The 20,685-nt window shown below is 35.2% G+C and overlaps 2 protein-coding genes and 1 long non-coding RNA gene across 4 annotated transcripts in view; 2 read left to right on the top strand and 1 right to left on the bottom strand.

The window, feature by feature from the left end:
* LOC112026986 (calcium-transporting ATPase 2, plasma membrane-type) overlaps positions 1 to 6,575 on the top strand; it is a 37,137-nt gene extending 30,562 nt beyond the window's left edge. For both annotated transcript variants that reach the window (XM_065772906.1, XM_065772907.1), the window contains exons 2-7: positions 2,791 to 2,845; positions 2,919 to 4,867; positions 4,976 to 5,134; positions 5,223 to 5,394; positions 5,507 to 5,805; positions 6,318 to 6,575. In XM_065772906.1, coding sequence (XP_065628978.1) covers positions 2,791 to 2,845; positions 2,919 to 4,867; positions 4,976 to 5,134; positions 5,223 to 5,394; positions 5,507 to 5,805; positions 6,318 to 6,557 — 2,874 coding nt within the window. In that variant the 3' untranslated portion in view covers positions 6,558 to 6,575. The remainder of the gene's footprint in view (positions 1 to 2,790; positions 2,846 to 2,918; positions 4,868 to 4,975; positions 5,135 to 5,222; positions 5,395 to 5,506; positions 5,806 to 6,317) is intronic.
* An 8-nt stretch (positions 6,576 to 6,583) lies between these two features.
* On the top strand, positions 6,584 to 8,464 carry LOC136067287 (uncharacterized). The gene is made up of 3 exons (XR_010628763.1): positions 6,584 to 7,877; positions 7,951 to 8,152; positions 8,226 to 8,464. It is a non-coding gene; the product is annotated as an uncharacterized LOC136067287 (long non-coding RNA).
* Positions 8,465 to 12,647: 4,183 nt separating this feature from the next.
* LOC112026974 (uncharacterized) lies at positions 12,648 to 18,597 on the bottom strand. The gene is made up of 5 exons (XM_024059647.2): positions 17,462 to 18,597; positions 16,449 to 16,913; positions 15,282 to 16,346; positions 14,997 to 15,183; positions 12,648 to 13,681 (listed from the first exon to the last, which is right to left on the bottom strand). Exons 1-5 carry the CDS (start codon positions 18,548 to 18,550, stop codon positions 12,705 to 12,707), a joined length of 3,783 nt encoding a protein of 1,260 aa, XP_023915415.2. The 5' UTR covers positions 18,551 to 18,597; the 3' UTR covers positions 12,648 to 12,704.
* Positions 18,598 to 20,685: the final 2,088 nt, after the last annotated feature.

Genomic DNA, 20,685 nt, shown 5'->3' with positions numbered 1-20,685 from the left:
TAAAAACCTTGCACGTAACCGCTCTTGTTTTTGAGACCCAACTTGTTCTTTTCAATTTTATTGTTTCTTTATCTTCATTTTCTTCGGCATTTACAAACCAAATACCTTGAATTGAACCAATTTTTTTTTTCCCTTCCAAGAGCAGCAATAGAAAATTCATTACGCAACCTTTGCTTTGTCACAATAGTTTGACCCTCAAACTAGTTTAACTAGTCTTCGTCTGAGGTTGCCAATCTTCATTTCTAGACTATCAAAACTGAATTATCCCAATCTTCTTTTCTAGCTAAAATAACCCCTCCTTCCTCTTTTTTTCATAAAAGCAAGGTAGATGGCGAGGTTTTGAAGTCAAGACTCACAATTGCATGTGTAAATTCAAGACTCTCCAGGTTGCACTTACAAATTACTAATTAATTTTTTCCAAATATCGTCCATAAAGAAGATCGCATGCTTCTTAGCTGTATTTGCAGGCCCCAAGTTTTTTTTTTTTTTGAGAGATAATTATACCGTTAACCCGCAGTTTAAACCCTTTCCGCCCTAAACCCCCAAGTACTTTGTACATAGAGAGGTGCAGGCCCGAGGTATTGGATATGCATAATTATTTTTAAACTAACTTATTTGGTCTATTCTAAAGAAAAATATTGAACACGTAACTTAAAACATGATCATCTCTATATGCACCCTGACTAATAAAGAAGAAGGGAACATGACTATCTAAAATAAAATAAAAAAATAAAAGGCAGCAAGTCACTTTTTATTTGTGGTGAGAAAACATGCCACCTTTTGGACAATTTAAGTGTTGTTTGTTTGTACGGCATGCAAGTTTGGCTTTAATTTTATTTTTTTTAAGAAATTTTGTATCTATTTAGTAACCTTTGGAGCAATTAGGCCAAAACTATATATCTATAATTACTACTATCTATATCTATATTTTGTATATTGTTAAGCTTCTGTTAAGTCATATCAGCGATCATATCATTCACTTATTTATCTTTCTAAACTCTTATTCTCCCTATTCCAAAAAAAAAAAAAAAAAAAAAAACTCTTCTTCTCCCTATTAGTCCACATATATTATTTCATTTTCTTCAACTTTTCCTCTCCCTCTTTACCTCTTTATCTTTCCACTACTCTCTGTTTTACCTCTTTATCTTCCTACTACTCTCTACTTTATTGTTACACTTTATCATTTTCTCTTTCTTATATTTTGACTCTTCTTCTCCCTCTTTGAATTTGTATAAATTCAATATCATTTCTTCTATTCAATCCATATTTTCCTTACAAAAAACTATGAGTACTCACTCTTTGATGGTTTTTTATTTAAATGTGTCTTGATTTTTTTTTTTGTTTGTTTAATTTCCCATTACAAAGTGTTCTCTTTCCCTTTTATAGCTTTGGTTGAATTTTGATTTGGGTTAATACTTAATTTTTTTGGAAATAAGAATTTGAGTTTATGTCAAAACACAGTCTACATGACTATGAATTTGAATATGCCTACCAATTTTTTGAGTAATAAATTATTATAAAGTCTATCTTTTATTCCTTTTGTTTCATTTTAATTTTGGTGAAGATAATATTGTAAATTTGTAATGAATTTTTATTATTACAATAATCTCATTATTCGTTAAGAGGTGAGAAATTTGAATAATAAATTTGAAATTTGTAAAATTTAGTTGTATATAAAATATAACACACTACAATAGAAGTTAGAAAAATAAAGTTCACCTTAAAAAATATTAATTAAACATACAAAATATAATGGTATGGTATAGTTGTACTTTGTAGAGACAAAAAGATAAATAATACCTGTAAAAATCTTTTAAAATAAATAAATAATACTTGAAGTAATTTTATATGATTTGCTCCCATTCTTTGGCTCTTTCCATTGGCTTGTTTATCATTTCATGCTTAATCTCATAGTTTTGAACCATTTTTAATTATGTCTGGTGCTTAATAATTCCATCGTTCAAGATTGATAAAACATCAACACTACCGATATTCCATATCTGATCCAATCAAATATATATTGAGATGGAATTTTCAGTCACGGCTTAATCAATCAAAACCTTTTTGTTTTTTATTGGCCTAGTATCACAGTTCACAAATATTATATATGTCGTAATCGAGTGGGAAAAGACCATGTTAAATAAGCACATTAGCCAGCAATCCAGCTTTGGAAATTGAAGAAGCTAACTGGTATCTTGACAAAGCTTTTCCATGAAAGAGTAATTGGTGGAAGTGGTAACATGAGCTTGATCTTAGAAAGAGAATCTTATGTGAATTTAAATTTCTCAAAGCAGAATGAGCACTTTGGTATTAGAATAGAGCATGAATTGGATTTAAAAAGAAAAAAGAAAAAAGAAAAAAGAAAAAATAAATAAAAAACTTGAATTGTGTCATGAAGTTATTAGTATGTTAGACCTCATTACTAATCATGAACGCAACAGGTAGGAGTTGGTTACTTGTTAATCTAAAAATCCCTGAAGTATTTTGAATATTTTCAAAAGATAATTGTGTTTCATTTTTAAATTCACATACTTTGTACCTCCCCTTGGGTTGTATTTTACGTTTCTTAGTCCAGTTACTCTTGTAGTTCTTATATCTTCTTGTTAATAACTGCATTCCTTGACTTACTCTTTTTTTTTTTCTTTTAAGACTTTGGATACAAAATGGAAATCCAGATACCTGAATTCCTTTTGTGCAGATGGATTACCAAAACCAAACTGTACAGAGGTTATGATCGTAACTCGGTTAAAACTTGGGAGACTTAACTACTTTTTTCTTTGAGTATTGTAGGAGAAGTTAAGGGTTGCTGTTTTAGTTTCCAAAGCTGCATTTCAATTTATCCAAGGTAAGTTTCTTCCAGGTTAATGTAAATTTAGATTATATTAAAAGGTTCTCCATTCTGACTATGATGTCTGCAGGCGTGCAACCAAGTGACTACACTGTACCTGAGGAAGTTAAAGCTGCAGGTTTTGGAATTTGTGGTGAAGAATTGGGATCTATTGTTGAAGGTCGTGATTTGAAGAAGCTGAATATTCATGGTGGAGTAGCTGGTATTGCAGAAAAGCTCTCCACTTCAACCCTTGATGGGCTTACTACTGATAGTGATTTGCTGAATCGCAGACAGGAGATTTTTGGAATTAATAAATTTACTGAGAGTGAAGGGCGGAGTTTCTTGGTATTTGTTTGGGAAGCCCTTCAAGACATGACTCTTATGATCCTTGGAGTATGTGCTTTTGTGTCTTTGCTTGTTGGCATAGTTATGGAAGGATGGCCAAAAGGGGCTCATGATGGCCTAGGAATAGTTGCAAGCATCTTGTTGGTTGTTTTTGTCACCGCAACAAGTGATTATCGTCAATCTTTACAATTCAAGGATTTGGACAAGGAAAAAAAGAAGATTGCCATTCAGGTTACGAGAAATGGATATAGGAAAAAGATGTCAATATATGACTTACTTCCTGGTGATATTGTACATCTTGCTATCGGTGACCAAGTCCCTGCAGATGGAGTTTTTGTTTCAGGTTTTTCTGTGTTAATTGATGAATCAAGTTTAACTGGGGAGAGCGAGCCAGTAATGGTGACTGCGGATAATCCTTTTCTTTTATCTGGAACTAAGGTTCAGGATGGATCATGCAAGATGATGGTTACTACTGTTGGGATGAGGACCCAATGGGGAAAATTGATGGCAACTCTTAGTGAAGGTGGAGATGATGAAACCCCATTGCAGGTAAAATTGAATGGAGTGGCAACAATCATCGGTAAGGTTGGACTTTTCTTTGCCATTGTGACTTTTGCAGTGTTGGTGCAAGGATTGATGAGCCGTAAATGGCAAGATGGAACTTACTTGAGGTGGTCTGGAGATGAAGCTTTGGAAATGTTGGAATTTTTCGCCGTTGCTGTCACAATTGTTGTTGTTGCTGTTCCAGAAGGGCTTCCATTGGCTGTAACATTGAGCCTTGCCTTTGCCATGAAAAAGATGATGAATGATAAAGCACTTGTGCGCCATTTGGCAGCATGTGAGACTATGGGATCATCCACATGTATTTGTAGCGACAAAACTGGGACACTAACTACCAACCATATGGCAGTTGTAAAATCTTGCATTTGCATGAATGTCAAGGAAGTGAACAAACCTCTTGATGCTTCCAGCTTGTGCTCTGAACTCCCAGATTCTGCTGTGAAAATTCTGCTACAATCAATATTTAATAATACTGGAGGAGAAGTTGTTGTAAACAAGAGTGGCAAATCTGAGATACTGGGAACACCCACTGATACTGCTTTGTTGGAGTTTGGCTTGTCACTTGGTGGGAATTTTCATGCTGAGAGACAAGCATCTAAACTTCTTAAAGTTGAGCCATTCAATTCTGTGAAGAAACGGATGGGGGTAGTACTGGAGCTTCCTCAAGGTGGTTTACGAGCCCACTGTAAAGGTGCTTCAGAGATAATATTGGCGGCCTGTGATAAGGTGATCAATGCAAATGGTGAGATTGTTCCCCTTGATGAAGCAACCATTAATTATCTTAACGATACAATTAATCAATTTGCTAATGAGGCACTACGAACTCTCTGCCTTGCTTATATGGAACTAGAAAATGGGTTCTCTGTTGAGAATCCCATCCCAGTTTCGGGGTATACTTGTATAGGAGTAGTAGGTATTAAAGATCCTGTACGTCCTGGTGTTAAGGAGTCTGTTGCAGTTTGCCGTTCGGCTGGAATTACTGTACGAATGGTTACAGGAGACAATATTAATACTGCAAAGGCTATAGCTAGGGAGTGCGGGATTCTCACAGATGATGGTATAGCCATTGAAGGTCCGGAATTCCGGGAGAAAAGTGAGGAGGAAATGCTCAAAATAATTCCTAAACTTCAGGTGATTTCTTCATTTGTATTTATGGAACATCTGCAAATTGATTGGATCACTCGATAATAAGTATGGTTTTTTCTAATTAGTAACAATAAGGTTTGACTTTATCTATAGGTGATGGCTCGATCTTCACCTCTAGACAAGCATACTCTAGTGAAGCACTTGCGTACCTCATTAGGTGAGGTTGTTGCTGTAACTGGTGATGGAACAAATGATGCCCCTGCACTTCATGAAGCCGATATTGGACTAGCAATGGGCATTGCTGGAACTGAGGTGAGCATATAACAATGTTGTGTAATATTCCCATATGAAAACATAGGCACACATTGTGAACAATTCAACTAATCTTTACTAAATTCAGGTGGCCAAAGAAAGTGCTGATGTGATAATTCTGGATGATAATTTCTCCACGATTGTGACAGTGGCCAAATGGGGACGTTCAGTTTACATAAATATTCAAAAATTTGTACAGTTCCAGCTGACTGTTAATGTGGTTGCATTGATTGTTAACTTCTCTTCAGCTTGTCTGACAGGTTAGAGAAGCCCACATCCTATTTGTTTTCATTTGGAACTTGCCTTCATTTTATATCAAAAGAACCATTTTCTCATTTCTGCTAATACCTTTGCGTAAAATTGTGCATTCAGGAACTGCACCCCTTACAGCTGTTCAGCTATTATGGGTCAACATGATCATGGATACATTGGGAGCACTTGCACTTGCAACTGAGCCTCCAAATGATGACCTGATGAAGCGTGCACCAGTTGGACGGAAAGGGAACTTTATCAGTAATGTCATGTGGAGGAATATCTTAGGGCAATCTTTGTATCAGTTTGTGGTAATTTGGTTGCTTCAGTCAAAAGGAAAAGGGATATTTGGTCTTGAAGGCCCAGATTCTGATCTGATCCTGAACACACTTATTTTCAACTCATTTGTCTTTTGCCAGGTAACTTTTTCTAAAAGATCTACAACAATGATTTGTCATAAACCCTGTTTAATTAGTATAAATTGATCTATGTTAATGGGAAATGATGTTATCTTTTGAAGCCTAAAACCAAGACTTTTGCTCCATTTCCTATGATAGCAAAGTGACCTAAATAGGGTGTCATATAGATTGCTAAAATAGATTCAGGTTCTGAAAAACTGATCACCACAATTCTCTTTTCCACTTTATCAAATGGACTTGACAAGTTTTCCACACGTCCTGTGCAATTTAGTTCAAGACACTAATCACTGGTACTCCTCTTTTTGCATAGAGTTCCTTAGTTTGCATACTTTGCAGAGGATTTAAATTTATTGTTGCAACTTTTTGCTTAAACACGTGCATTTCTCTAAATTTACTCTAGTAATTCACTGAGTCGCAAAGATAGTGAACATTGAAGTATTTTCTATTTCTTAGTTATAAGATATGTTAATTAGCTTACAACAAAGTGATTTGATTTGATTTGATTCTTACAGATTTTTAATGAAGTAAGCTCACGTGAGATGGAGGAAATAGATGTTTTCAAAGGCATACTGAATAACTATGTTTTCGTGGCCGTCCTCAGTTGCACTGTAATCTTCCAAATCATAATAATTGAGTTCCTGGGAACGTTTGCAAACACAACGCCTCTCACTTTTGCACAGTGGTTCCTTAGTGTCTTCGTTGGATTTTTGGGCATGCCAATTGCTGCTGGCTTAAAGATGATCCCTGTATGAGCAACAATGTTCAAAGATTCTTTTGGCGGCGTAAAAAGAGATTCATTGAAAAAAAAAAACTAGTTAATACATGAACTCAAAATTTATTGGCCTGAAGTCCCCTCTTTGTAATTTCAATATACAACTTTTGTTTCCAATAATTTCTTCTCTTGTAGATATGTAAGCTGCAAAGGTCTCTTACAAGCTGAAGCTGACATCATACAAAGCTGTCTTCTAGATTTAGGTTTTTATGCTGTTATGTAATTAAATTATCATGTATTTACTTTCGGATTCAGATCAGGTGCAATTGTAATCAACCATTAAATAAAATATATTAAAAGAGAGTTAAAAGGTTAAAGTTAAAAAGTAAAAAAAATGTAAAAAAAAAAAAAAATTGTGAGAAAAAGTGGGTGAATTGCACCAGGTGCAATACCCTAGGTACTGCACTTGATCCAAATCCTTTACTTTCATTCTAATCATGAACGCAACAGATAGGAGCTAGTTACTTGTTAACCTAAAATCCCTGAAGCATTTCGAATATTTTCAAAAGATAATTGAGTTTCATTTTTAAATTCACATACTTTGTGCCTCCCCCCTTGGGTTGTATTTTACGTTTCATTGTCCAGGTACTCTTTGGATACAAAATCGAAATCCAGATACCTGAATTCCTTTTGTGCAAATGGATTACAACTATACATAGGTTATGATAGTAGCTCAGTTAAAACTTGGGAGACTAACTACTTTTCTATTTGAGTATTGTAGGAGATGTTAAGGGTTGCTGCTTTAGTTTCCAAAGCTGCATCTCAATTTATCCAAGGTAAGTTTCTTCAAGGTTAATATAAATTTAGATTATATTAAAAGGTTCTCCATTCTGACTATGATGTCTACAAGCGTGCTACCAAGTGACTACGCTGTACCTGAGGAAGAATTGGGATCTATTGTTGAATCTGTTTGGAAATACTTTTGAGGTGCGACTGCTGCGGTCCTTGTACTATATGCCTTGTTAGGTTGTTTTACTCATGTAAACAATCTACTGTCTTTCTTTATGGGTCTATCAAGTGAGAGTCAATTTATGCAAGGTAAGTTTCTTCAAGGTTAATGTAAATTTAGATTATATTAAAAGGTTCTCCATTCTGACTATGATGTCTGCAAGCGTGCTACCAAGTGACTATGTTGTACCTGAGGAAGAATTGGGATCTATTGTTGAATCTGTTCGGAAATACTTTCAAGACGCGACTACTGTGGTCCTTGTACTATATGCCTTGTTAGGTTATTTTACTCATGAAAACAATCTACTCTCTTTCTTTATAGGTCTGTCGAGTGAGAGTCAATTTATCCAAGGTAAGTTTCTTCAAGGTTAATGTAAATTTAGATTAGATTAAAAGGTTCTCCATTCTGACTATGATGTCTACAGGCGTGCTACCAAGTGACTACGCTGTACCTGAGGAAGAATTGGGATCTATTGTTGAATCTGTTCGGAAATACTTTTGAGATGCGACTACTGCGGTCCTTGTACTATGTGCCTTGTTAGGTTGTTTTACTCGTGTAAACAATCTACTCTCTTTCTTTATGGGTCTATTTTATGGGTTTGTCGAGTGAGAGTCAATTTATCCAAGGTAAGTTTCTTTAAGGTTAATGTAAATTTAGATTATATTAAAAGGTTCTCCATTCTGACTATGATGTCCGCAGGCATGCTACCTAGTGACTACGCTATACTTGAGGAAGAATTGGGATCTATTATTGAATTTGTTCAGAAATACTTTCAAGACACGACTACTGCGGTCCTTGTACTATGTGCCTTGTTAGGTTGTTTTACTCATGTAAACAATCTACTCTCTTTCTTTATGGGTCTGTCGAGTGAGAGTGCATGTATTCCTCCTCTCAAATGAGGTCCACCTCTATGTGAGATAAACAAAACATATATTGGATACATAAGGAATTTTATTTAGTAGTATGTCTAAAACTACAACAAACTCCACAACATTTCTCAAATAAATAAATAAATAAATAAATTCCACAACCTTGTCACAATTTTGCCACATGATGGCTCATGAGTGATAGAATTATTGATTCACATGGACCCACCATCTTATTTCCATCATTTATGATTCACCACGTAAATAAGTTGTGACAAAAGTTATGGAATTTATTGTGGTAGTAAACTTACTCTTTTTCCGGTTTGATAGGGCCTGTTAGGGTGAAAATTGATGTGGCCATGTGTTTTCTTCCCTAACTCGCTAAAATTTTGCATCTCCAATTTGGAAAGAAAATAGAGGAGAGAAAAATAGTTTCAATTAATCACTAAAGTATCCCTTTTCTTTTTACGTGTTGGACGTGGACTTTCTGTTTGCCTCTTCTTTTTTCTTTTTCTTTTTTTGTTGAGAAAATCGTGCTTTCCTAGTATTGATACTATATTTTTTCCGACTCTAAATTTCAATAAAAGTTTTGGGCCTGAATTAAAGTATTTCATGATTTTAATAGCTAGATCCCCTATTTTTGTTGATTCTTATCAATTTCCATGCAGTTTCTATATTTGATTGAGATTTAATTGAAATTTATCCATGTGATTGGATTAATTATGGTGATGTATTTAAGATCATGCAATTCTCTTTAATTCGTCTTCTTATGGGAAAAAATAGGGTTTGAATCAAATAAGATATCACTTAATCAAGAAAATTACCCACTTTGCATTTTAATTGTGAAAAAAGGTACACAATTTTCTATGTGAAGTGTGCTAAATTGTTAGTATGATTTTCATGAAAAATTGGTACTATTTTGGGACTTTTTAATGAAGCATGACATGAAGGATCATGTGCCAAAATTGATTAAGGAATTTAACTGATTTTCATAAACTACGAGTCCTTTTTTTATTTGGATCCATTTACTTTGTCATTTTTTATCAATCTGTTTTTATCAGGTCATACATGTAGTTTATTTAAAAAAATCAAGTTCAATTAATGAATCAGGTAAGATTTTATTGTGAATTATTAACTGTAGATTTAAAGTCAATACAATTTTTTATGTGCACTATACTCTAGGTTTTAATCCTTTGCACTGGTGAATTAAGGGTTGTGTAGCCTTAAACCCTAAGATGGTCCCATATAAATAGGTCTCTTTCCCCTACACAGAGAGAAAACAATCAGCAGCCCCTTGGGAGGCATAAACCCAAATCCCTAGTCCTAGGATTCTCTGCCCTTCCCATTTCTTTTAAGTTTTCATCCAAAGCATCTCCCCGGAATTTCCGTTAGAAGTATATGGTTAAATTATTAAATTTACTATATCTCAATAACTTAAACTTTTAGGGCAATCAATAATTTAACAAATTAAATCCTAGCCCCAATACAAAAAACCTTCCCCTGCACAACCCCAAACAAGAGATTTTTGGAATTGTTAAATATATTATTAGCAATGCGATATGTTATACCATGTTGTATATATGCTATAGTGGATGCGGAAGGAGAAATATAGAATAGGAACATCAAGAACACAAGGGTAACGTGATTCAACCTTATTGGCTTACATCCACGGAGCAATCCCTTAAGGGTTACATCTTTATTGTATAAGAGTGTAGTACAAAACCCGTGTTACAATAAACCATAACATGAGTAAATATCGGCGACTAAACCCTAGACTACTAGTATAAGTAGGACTGGGCTTGGGCCTATTACATTGGGCTAATATGTCTAATATATCTCTAACAGGAATTAATAAATTAACTGAGTAAAGGATGGAGTTTCTTGGTATTTGTTTGGGAAGCCCTTCAAGGCACGGCTCTTATGATCCGTGGAGTATGTGATTTTGTGTCTTTGCCCGTTGGTATAGTTACGGAAGGCTGGCCAAAAGGGGCTCATCATGGCCTAGGAATCGTTGCAAGCATCTTGTTGGTTGTTTTTGTCACTGCAACAAGTGATTATCGTCAATCTTTACAGTTCAAGGATTTGGACAAGGAAAAAACATAAGATTGCTATTCAGGTTATGAGAAATGGATATAGCTAGGAAATGTCAATATATGATTTGTTGGGCTTTGTGGAGCGTAGTTGTGTTTGATCCGGTTGATGACCTGACCCGACCCGAAATAATGTTGTGTGATTTCTAATGGGAGATTTTCTGAGACTTAGATTATCATACAAAGTCGCCTTCTAGATTTAGGTTTTTATGTTGTTATGTAATTAGATTATCATGTATTTACTTTCATTCTACATAGATGGAATTGCTTTATTTTTTTTTATTTTTTTTTTCTAGTAATCCTTCTTGACATATAAGTGTGTATAACCCTTATGTTAGAGAAAATAAACAAAAAGACTTTGCATTGGCTACATGAAGATTTTAGAATGGATGATGTTATAATGTTTTTGTATTGAGAAAATTATTTAAATGGATCAAGTTGTTTATGAACAACTCAAGCTTAACTTAGAAAAAAACTTGTTTATGTTCATTTGTTTAGTAAACAAGCCAAGGCGCCAAGCTCAAGCCCAACTTTAGCCTCAACTAGTAAACAAGTCTAGTTCAAGCTCAAACATAATAATGTGTTCATAAACAAGCTTATGAACATTTGAGCTCGATTTAACTATATATAATATTATATTTTTATATGTATATTGGTCTGAAAATATATATTTATATAGACTTGAAATTGAAATGTGTAAGCTTGTAAATAGGTTCATATGATATCAATTTATTATTTGTATTTTATTGATTATATAAACAATCCATTTGTAATAAAAAAATTCATAGCATTTTGCAAGGGAAAAAAATTTTAGTCATGGTTTTACCATATCAAGTAACTATTGAAAACCTTAGACTTGCTTAGCAAGAAAATGAACCAAGGAACATGTAATATTGTTTGGTGATGATCTCAAGTTTCGGTCATGTTAAAAAAAAAAAAATTAAATCAACAAGCTTGAACTTTTAACAATTGGCTTGACTCGTTTAAGCTTGAACTTATTCTTTTCTAATATATAGTAAAACCATTACTAAAATTTATTGTTTCTTCACAAATCTATAAATGTTACAACAAATTAATTGTTTATATTATCAATAAACTACAAACACAAATTTGATATTATATGAACCTAGTTATAAACTTACACAATCTATTCTCAAGTTTACATAAGTATATTTTTGGACATGTATACTTTTAATATATTTGAATTGAGCTTGCATGCTCATAAATTTTTTCATAAGCATATTATTATGTTTGAGCTTGACTTATTTAATAGTCAAGTCTAAACTTGTGCTTAAGCTTGGCTTGTTTGCTAAACAAACAAATATGAACAAACTTTTTCTTGAGTTGTTCATAAATAACTTGGTTCATTTACAGTTCGTTAAGATTAATTTTAGTGAATTCACAAATATTGAATTTTTTATTTCTTATGTCAATTATTGTCAAAACAACAAAACATGAGAAAGAATGTCATATTCTAAATCTATTATTATTATTTCAAAAAAAATCTTATATAAAATTTATAAATATAATCATATAAATTCCTCTAATATAAATAATTAACACACAACTATAAATAATTAATATATATATATATATATTTACTCTGTCGGCTAATTTAATAAATTAATACTTTAATATAAATGCAACATAGGCTAAAGTGGAGACCTAAATAAGAAAATCTCAGGAGTGCAAATCCTCATATATCAATATGGAAAAGGCTCTTCGAACTCTTATATATTTTTATTGGAGAGATTTAAAAATCTAACCATTGAATTACATGTTTTTACTTCTTACTATATATTTCATGTTTGCAAACTTTTAAAAAAATAAAAAATCAATAATTATGTTATCAATCAAATATTTATATTTCAAGTATTTTTTTTTTTAAATCTAAAATTATGCATTAAAAAGAAGTTTATTAATCAAATAGTAAATAATATTTTATTTGAACAAAATTTAATATACATGTTAAGAACATAAAAAACGTACAATCCAATAATTAAATTTTCAAAATTAGATGGTGGAGTTTGAAAGATTTCACCTTATCTTATTAATATATTGATACCGATATTGATTAGAACCCTTTGAGATTTGGTCCTTTCTTGAGCCAACCAGTTAGGTAAAAAATCATGCATCATATTTTAATTTTCTTTGAATAAAAATAATTATAAAAAAATAAAAAGATCAGAGCACATATTTCTCTCATAAAATTAGAAGTCCGTCTACTCTTCCACCATTGTAACCCTCCCTGTTTCATAAATATGATACATCCAAACAGGTTGAAGTAACTCCTTTGCACTAAGTAATTTCTGCCTTCCATCTTCGTCATTTTCTTCTAGTTCTCTCTCTATTTGAGGATAGATTTCTTGCAGAGAAGCCAACATCATATCACCCCACTCTTTGTCATCTCGACTAAATAACTTCATACAAACAAAGTGTAAGAGTCCCAATGCCAACCCAAAGTCTTTCCTTTCAAGCCCAACTAATGAGCCAGTTAAGAAAATCACCCCAACTGCATCCAGTACGTTAGGATTTCCTTTTAGCGATGTAACAATCATTCCAAGAAGTTTCTTGAAAACTAAAAAGTCCTCAGATTCAGAAACTCTGCCATCATCATCCTTTTTTGGGCTAACTTCACTCATTTCACTAAGCTCAGTCCTTGCTAAACTCAAAAGCCATGATGGAAAATGGACCTTAATGCGATCAGATGCATGAAAATGAATCCCTTCTCCTTGAGTCTCTTTCAGTATGTTCCCGGATCCTAATGCCAGAATCAAATCGGGCAACCAAGGCTTTGCTGCGGCAACAAGACTTGCTGCTTTACCAGAGCCCAAGTGTAATTCAATTGGGGTGATTAGATCAAGCAAATTGTTGGCAACATCAAAAGCTTCTGGAGGAAGTGGTGAAGCTTCACTGACAGCTCTGTGAACTAGATTAAGCAACTTCGCTGCATAGGTGAAGGAGCTCTTCACACACAGAACTATATCTTTCAAATCTTCCTCCTCAAACTGAAATCGGTCTTGAGATTGTTGCCCTAAAGCGGAAATGATGTATTGTACATATCTTGATGTGAACTTTAACAACTGTCCATAATAGTGGGAAAGAAAACCCATCATAGCGGCATCAACCATGAACTTGAGACTTGCAGTAAGCATCTTCACTTTAATTAGTACTCTTTTTTGTTCAATATTGGGAGAATCTACAAGAAATTACAGAACTATTAGTGCTCATCTGGCAATGTCGTGAAAGCTTTAAACATTGAGTATTAGTAATAAAGCTTTGAGTGCTTGGCAAATTACAGTGAATAGTTCTTTAAAGTTCTGAATTTATAAAACATGAACAGTAAATTGTAGAGCTTTTTCCTAAAAGTTTCAAATTTCATCTTTAGCCATAGCTTTAAGGACCTTTTAATAAAGCTCCTTTTTAGTTGCTTTCAAGAGCCGCCACCCCCCCCAAGAGCATTAGAGCGCTTTTGTGGTTGTGCTACCCTTAGTCACTTATATATAAGACAGCACTACAATAAAGAACTAAAATATGATTTAATTTATAGAAAAACATAGTGCACATGCAGGTGAAAGTAACACCTTTTTCTAAACTCATCATAGTTTAAAAATTATACAGCTTTCCAGAATGACTGGAATATGAGAGAAATAACTACCAAATTGTCCAATGTGATATAAGTACTCAACTACAATGAGCATTTCCTACATCTACTATAGAAGAGTGGCAGTTAATGCTATACTTTCTATTGTCAAACACAATGAACAAAATATTTGTAAAACAAAAAATTTTCTTTTTTGGATTATTACTAAACAAGAGGTCGAGCCTTGATGCAATGGCAAATGCCTTCCACCCAAAGTGGCATGTTACAAGTTCAAGTCTAAGAATCAACATCTCAAAAAAAAAAAAAAAAAAAAAGAGCCACCTACAAATCCCCTCTGCTAGACCCCATAGAAGTGGGAGAGCTTTATGTATTTGAGTACAACCTTTTTTTACTAACCTACACGAGGACTCAATAGTCTTTGCCATAAGACTGGAGAGAGAGTCTAATGAGCCCAAGAAATGTTTAAGAATACTGAATTCTAAATATGCAACTGCACTAACCACTATCATAGCCATCCTCGTGATCCTAAAAAACAAAATTAAAAATCTATCCTCATCAATTCTCTAGACTCAAGTGTTGCTGGTAATTTCGAAGGTTTGAACCACAAACTCCAATGGGAGAGAGCCAGTAATTGACAATAATAGTCCAAGTAGGGATGACATGTGCAGCAGTCACATTATATGGAGTCAGTTCATACCACTACCTTTCTGTTACAAACCAAACACTAATACTGTTTGCACACATCATCTGAAGTTATCCAAAGATCTATCTCTATATCACCAGAAAGAAGTGTCAAAAAAGTACTTTTCAAAGTTTTCATCAAGTCATATGATAGAACTAACAACCACATTCCATATGTGCATAAGTGCATATAATCTCAGCAATTTGTGACCTATCCATAATTGCTTACCATGAGCACTTGGACTAGAGGCATCTGTTTGAGGTTCTTTGTTTCCTCGTCGATGGCTACTGGCTGTCTTACTGTTAGCTTGCCCAAGTACTGAGGGTAATTTGCTGTACTTTCCAGAGTCACCTGCTCCAAGTAGCTTCTCTGTACAGTTTAGCATGTGATACATTGTCTGTTCCAACACTGTCAGCTGAAACAGAAAATTGGGTTAGGACTTAGGAGCCCATCAGCAACAACATATTTCTGAGTGTTCAAAACCAGCATTAAAAATAAATTAAAAATACTTGCCTCCAGAAGTGATCTTGAGGAATCAGTACTATTGTTCCTAGTACCACAATCTTTTTGACTATTTATGCTAACATTTTGAAGAGTCATATGCAGAGCAAGAACTGTATATGCCAGAATGGGAGATGTGTCCATGTATTCGCAATGCATGCACTGCACGATGCTGACTTCAGATATGATCTTTAAAGAAATAAATGACAGTTCTAGACTTTGAGACCCCAATATAGCCTTCCGAGAATCCTCTGATGTAAGCAAGTCCCTGATTTGCCACGCTATTCCAACAGCAATGGAATAATCCTTCTCAAAGTCAAATGCCTTCTTTCCACCAACACATTTCCATTTAGCTGAAATTTTTCCAGAAGACATAGATTTCTTCCTTTTTGTGGAGGAAAAACTGTTCTTTGGTATTTCAGTTCCAAATTTTATATGGCAACGGTAGGCAGTTTTCTGCAAACGCACTGTTAGAGCTTCAAACATATCATCAAATCCATCACAAGACAGGAACAACTTGTGCGCAGATCTCACTTCGGCTTGCCTTTCCACATTATCTGATATACCACTACAATTAGTAACTAAACCCATGCATTCTTCAAAAAGCCCAGCTGCATCATCTGGAGAAATGGTGGAAACAATTTTAATTACAGAAGATTGAGCACATGGAGTAGAGGCAGCAGCAAACAAGAACTTCACTTTTTCACCATCAAGTAACTTGTTTAGAGCACGTTTGTAACATGGCTCACTTGCTAGGCTGTTGCAAAGGTATGATGCAGCAACAAGTAAACCCTCCATCTGATATGCATCTAGCTTATCAGGTGACAGGATCAAACTAATGAATACTCTAACGAGTTCCATGAGAGATTTAAGGGATGCCCCTTCTGATACAGCAAATTCACAAAACCTTGCTCCAGCCATGGGAGACCTTTTTATTAGAGTAATGCAGCGACTGCATGCCTCTTCAACAGGTACTTTTGAGGGAAAGTATGATGGTATAAGCAATTTTGTGATTTTCTGAGCCACAAGAGGTTGATCATTCGCAAGAGTAGATAACAAGACATCCAGCCCTACCACCTGCAGAGAAGTATAGAGAACATAATCAACCAACCAATATGGATAAAGGCATCAGAAACAACCACTGCAGAATGGTGTTTGATCTTAAAGAGTACAGTATACCTTATGAAACTGAAAATTTCGAATATCCCTTATAAGAAGGAGGAGATCTGCTACAGCTGCTCGTGTGGAAACGGCATTATCCAGCATTAGATGCCCCAATCTCGGTAGAAGCACTTTAAGAATTTCATGAGATTGGGGATTTCCAAGCAAATAAATGATACCATTCAATGTGGAGAGCCTAACCTCTATGCATATATCATGTGACATGTCATCAAAAATTTTTGTAATTGTCTTTGTTATGGATGCTGAAGGTATGATTTCCCAAAATAAATGAAGGATGCGGCAGGAACCTTCCACTGCCACTACTCTTACATCCGGACAATCATCCGCAAGTAATCTCTCCAACAAAAAGAACTGTTTATCAAGTAATGTATCTTTCACCTCTTTTGTGCTATCAGGATCTTCTAGAGGAAACATGTCCAAAAGCAAATGCAATGCATTTTGGCGAACATTAGAATTTGCAACCTGTCGAACAGAAACATAGCATGGTCAAACGCAAGTTGATTCAAAACAACCCATGAATCAGATAGATTTGAGATATCAAATAAATTTGTGAGTAGAGACCCTGCTAAACCAACATATTGTTGATTTGTTGACCACAAAGACCAACCAGGCCCAGGAATTCACTAGTTAATACAAAACTGCTACTGAGGAACTTAATCCAACAAACACAGGATACCAATTTAATCCCAACCAGACTCTCTGGCAATTATGGAAGCCTCCTTCACATGGTGAAATTATTCAGTGCATCCAATATACTACATATGGGACCCATATTTAGGTACGAGGAATGTGTAGTACACAGTCCTTTTCATGAAATGCTTTAAATACGTTTGCTGCCTAGTCTCCTAGACTATGCGGACAAGTAATGACATCATTGACTACATCAAATTAACGACTTCATTTGCCAAGAAGTCTAAATTATATCACTATATTCAATTATCACAGGATCATATAATTCATGAACACTATCTTCAACAATCAGAAATTTACTAAAGAAGGAAAACAGCTACCTGTAGAGACCGAAAAATCACTGGCTCAGTAAGCCTAAAAAGAAGTTTCTCGACCCCCTCGGTGGTCCGCTGGCTTATAAACCCTCCCAAAACCCTCCTAATAGATGCGGCCAATGCTGGTGAACTCGCGTGTATCGCACCATCAATCAAACCCTGCAAAAAACCATCCTCAAGCTCACCCTTGGAATCCCCTTCTGCAGCTTTCCAAGCCCGAAACAGTATGTCCCCGAACGCCTCAAGCATCGATTTACGCCCAAACGGAATCTGAGACCGAATCATAGCCAACATTTCCTTCACAAGCTGGTTGCTCAGCCCAAACACAAACGCCAAGAACCGCCTCCCATCGTCGGTTTTCAAATACAGCGGCGCAATCACACACCGAATCAGCAAGAGCTTCAAGTCCTCGATGCTCTCGTCCTCGTAATCAAACAAAGCAAACGCCTCGCGAAGCGAATACACTCTGTGAAGATCCACTTTCCTCTTCAACGTCAGTGACTTGGAGAGCAAGAAAGGTAGAGACTGAGAAATCAAAGTCTCTCGCCCAGGCAAATTCTCCTTCCACCACTCCTCGCACAAATTCGCTATCTCCGATAACAGAACCGAATCCGAATCGAAGAGAATCAAATTATCGTGCAATGCGCGAACTCCGGGGAGCAGATCGGACGGCGAGAACGCCTTTTTGGGGTGCGCGACGCATAGAACCGCGATATGAGCGAGAACTTCAAGGTCCTTGAGAAGGTTCTTCTTTTCTTTGCCAACGTCGACTTCATGGCGGTTCGGTTCGGGCTCCACCGGCGTCTTGGAATGGCGCGAAGATCTTCGGGGTCGCTTTGTAGGAGGGGACTTGGAGGGGCTAGGGTTAGGGCTTCTTCTAGGGTTAGGTTGTAGAAGCTTCTGGAAGGATTCGATGGAGTGAGAAATGGAGCGGTGGAGAGAGATGGGGAGAGAGGAAGCGAGGTCTGAATTGGGAGTGATTTTGTGAATTAGGGATTTGAGAATGGGTTTTGAGGATTTGAGGCTTTGTTTTTGGGCTAAGGAGAGGAACTCTTCGGCTGAGGATTGGAGAGAGGAACGGAGTCGCTTCTCCATTTACTGACTCTGATTGTTTTTTTTTTTTTTTTTCAAAATGTTTTTTCTGTTTTTGTTTTTTGAGAGTGGTGGGAGTGGGAGGGAGGGAACTGAGAGAAGCTACCGTTTGTTTTGAATTTTGGGCGGAAACGATGGAGTTACGGGCTGTGATGGGTTTTTTAGTGACTGACAAATGAAAGGCCTTGGATAGAAATGATCTGGCCCGTAGGATGTGGTTGGGTCGGGTTGAAAAAGATCCAACCCATCGTAAGGTCCAACTCACTTAGATCAGGTTGGTCAATTTGTTTATTTTAATTGAGTATTAGAATAATACCAATACAAATAAAAATAAATTTATAACCTAATAAACATGTGCATAATAACAAACCAACACAAACTATTTTATAAGTATTTCAAAATTAGTAGGATATCATATAGCTCTATCTCAACATTTTTTGTTTTTTTGAAAAAGTTTAAACTTATAGCGTTCGTTCTTAATGACAGCTCTTTATCAATAGACTAAGATACCAATCAGTTAAACTAATAGGAACTCATAATTGTATCCCAACTTAATTGATAAACAAAAGAGTAAATAATATAAAATGATTTTTAAAAAAAAATAAAATGATATAATATATTTTTTAAATATATATAAATATAAGTGAGTCAGTTGAATTAAATAGATTTGTAAATCTGCTAACTTGCAACCAAACTGGTAAAAAAAAAAAAATTTTGACAATCCAACCAACCCCTAAAATTTGACTCAACTTAACGAATTGAATTAAATGGGGTCAGTTTTGCTGCACACCCCTAAATCTGGGTGTGGCAGTGGAAACTCATTTATTTCTAGGCCTATGATTTGTCGGTTGATCCAAATAAAGGAGAAGGGTGTGGCCTTAAATGTTATGCATTTCGTATGGGTTTATGAGTTGGGTCACAAATGAGCCGGGCCAAGAAATGTAGTTGGTGTGGCATTGGGTAGGTAAGAAGTTTCTCTCGGCCCAATTGATCAAATCTAATTTGACCTGAACCTCAACCACCATGTTCAAACACGACCTGAAATTTTGCACCAAGAATCACACTTCCCCCATAAAAATAAATAAAAATAAATAAATAAAGAAAAGAAAGAAGGTGTGCATTCCAGGCTTTGATTCTGCTTTTTCCTTTCATTCTTTATTGGTCCATTGAAAAAGGTCACTTGGCCCCGTATGAGTTGCTGGATACTTGCCTTAGTTGGCTAGAGCATGAGCAGCTACAAAATACTTTTCTGGCTATAGAAATGAAAAAGAGCCAAAACAGTAAGGTTTAGTTAAAGTAAAAGAGTTTGTGAGCGCTTCCATTAGAACGTGGAAAACACCGGTGCATGCACTTTTCCATCAACAGGGTAAAAATATTAATTGTGTTATATATGTATTCTGAAGTCACATACTCATAGTAATATTTTTGGTCGCCTCCATGCTCTCCAGTTGTCCAAGTTCATCCATCCTTCTCTTAATCAGGTCAAAAGAATTCCTCAAATGACAGAAAACCACAATTTTTGTATTATGTAGATGTTAAATGTGGTCCTACTACAGCTTTAGCACTTTTTGTTCAGGCATTTCAGAGGGTAAAATCATCCACATTATCAACACTTTGTTTTAAGTTTAAGTCTATTTCGTGTAATCGTCTCGATTAGGAGCATCCAATTCTTAATTGAATGGTTGCATCAGGGTCAAAACCTTTCATAATGTTGACAGGTTTTCTTACCTTGTGTGTTATATTGCAAACCTACCTTTCCAAAGTGACTTTTGCAATCTTTTTTTCCACTCAAATATATTCTTATGTTGCTTCTGATTGTATAGAACTAATAGAAGCACGCATGCTATATCACTCACTAGTTTATATAATCATAATAAGTAGTAGTAAGAATCTTTGGAACCATAATTGTTCGAATGACAGCTTGATTAGCATTGTTGTGATCTTATTTCATGAATAATCATAACATCCAATCAATGTGAACTCCATGAATAGAAGTTCCAACATATGCCTGAAAGCCTTTTCCAGTTTTCACTAACAGGGCAATACATGGCCACGAGACCAAAAAAAAAAAAAAACTATTATGCAGCCTTCGATTCTCTTATTACATTTATTCTTAGCTTAAACTCTGAATTCTAAAG

This window comes from Quercus suber, unplaced genomic scaffold (genome assembly GCF_002906115.3).
Source record: "Quercus suber isolate HL8 unplaced genomic scaffold, Cork oak 2.0 scaffold_66, whole genome shotgun sequence".
NCBI lineage: Eukaryota > Viridiplantae > Streptophyta > Magnoliopsida > Fagales > Fagaceae > Quercus > Quercus suber.
This window is presented reverse-complemented; position numbering and strand designations above follow the sequence as displayed.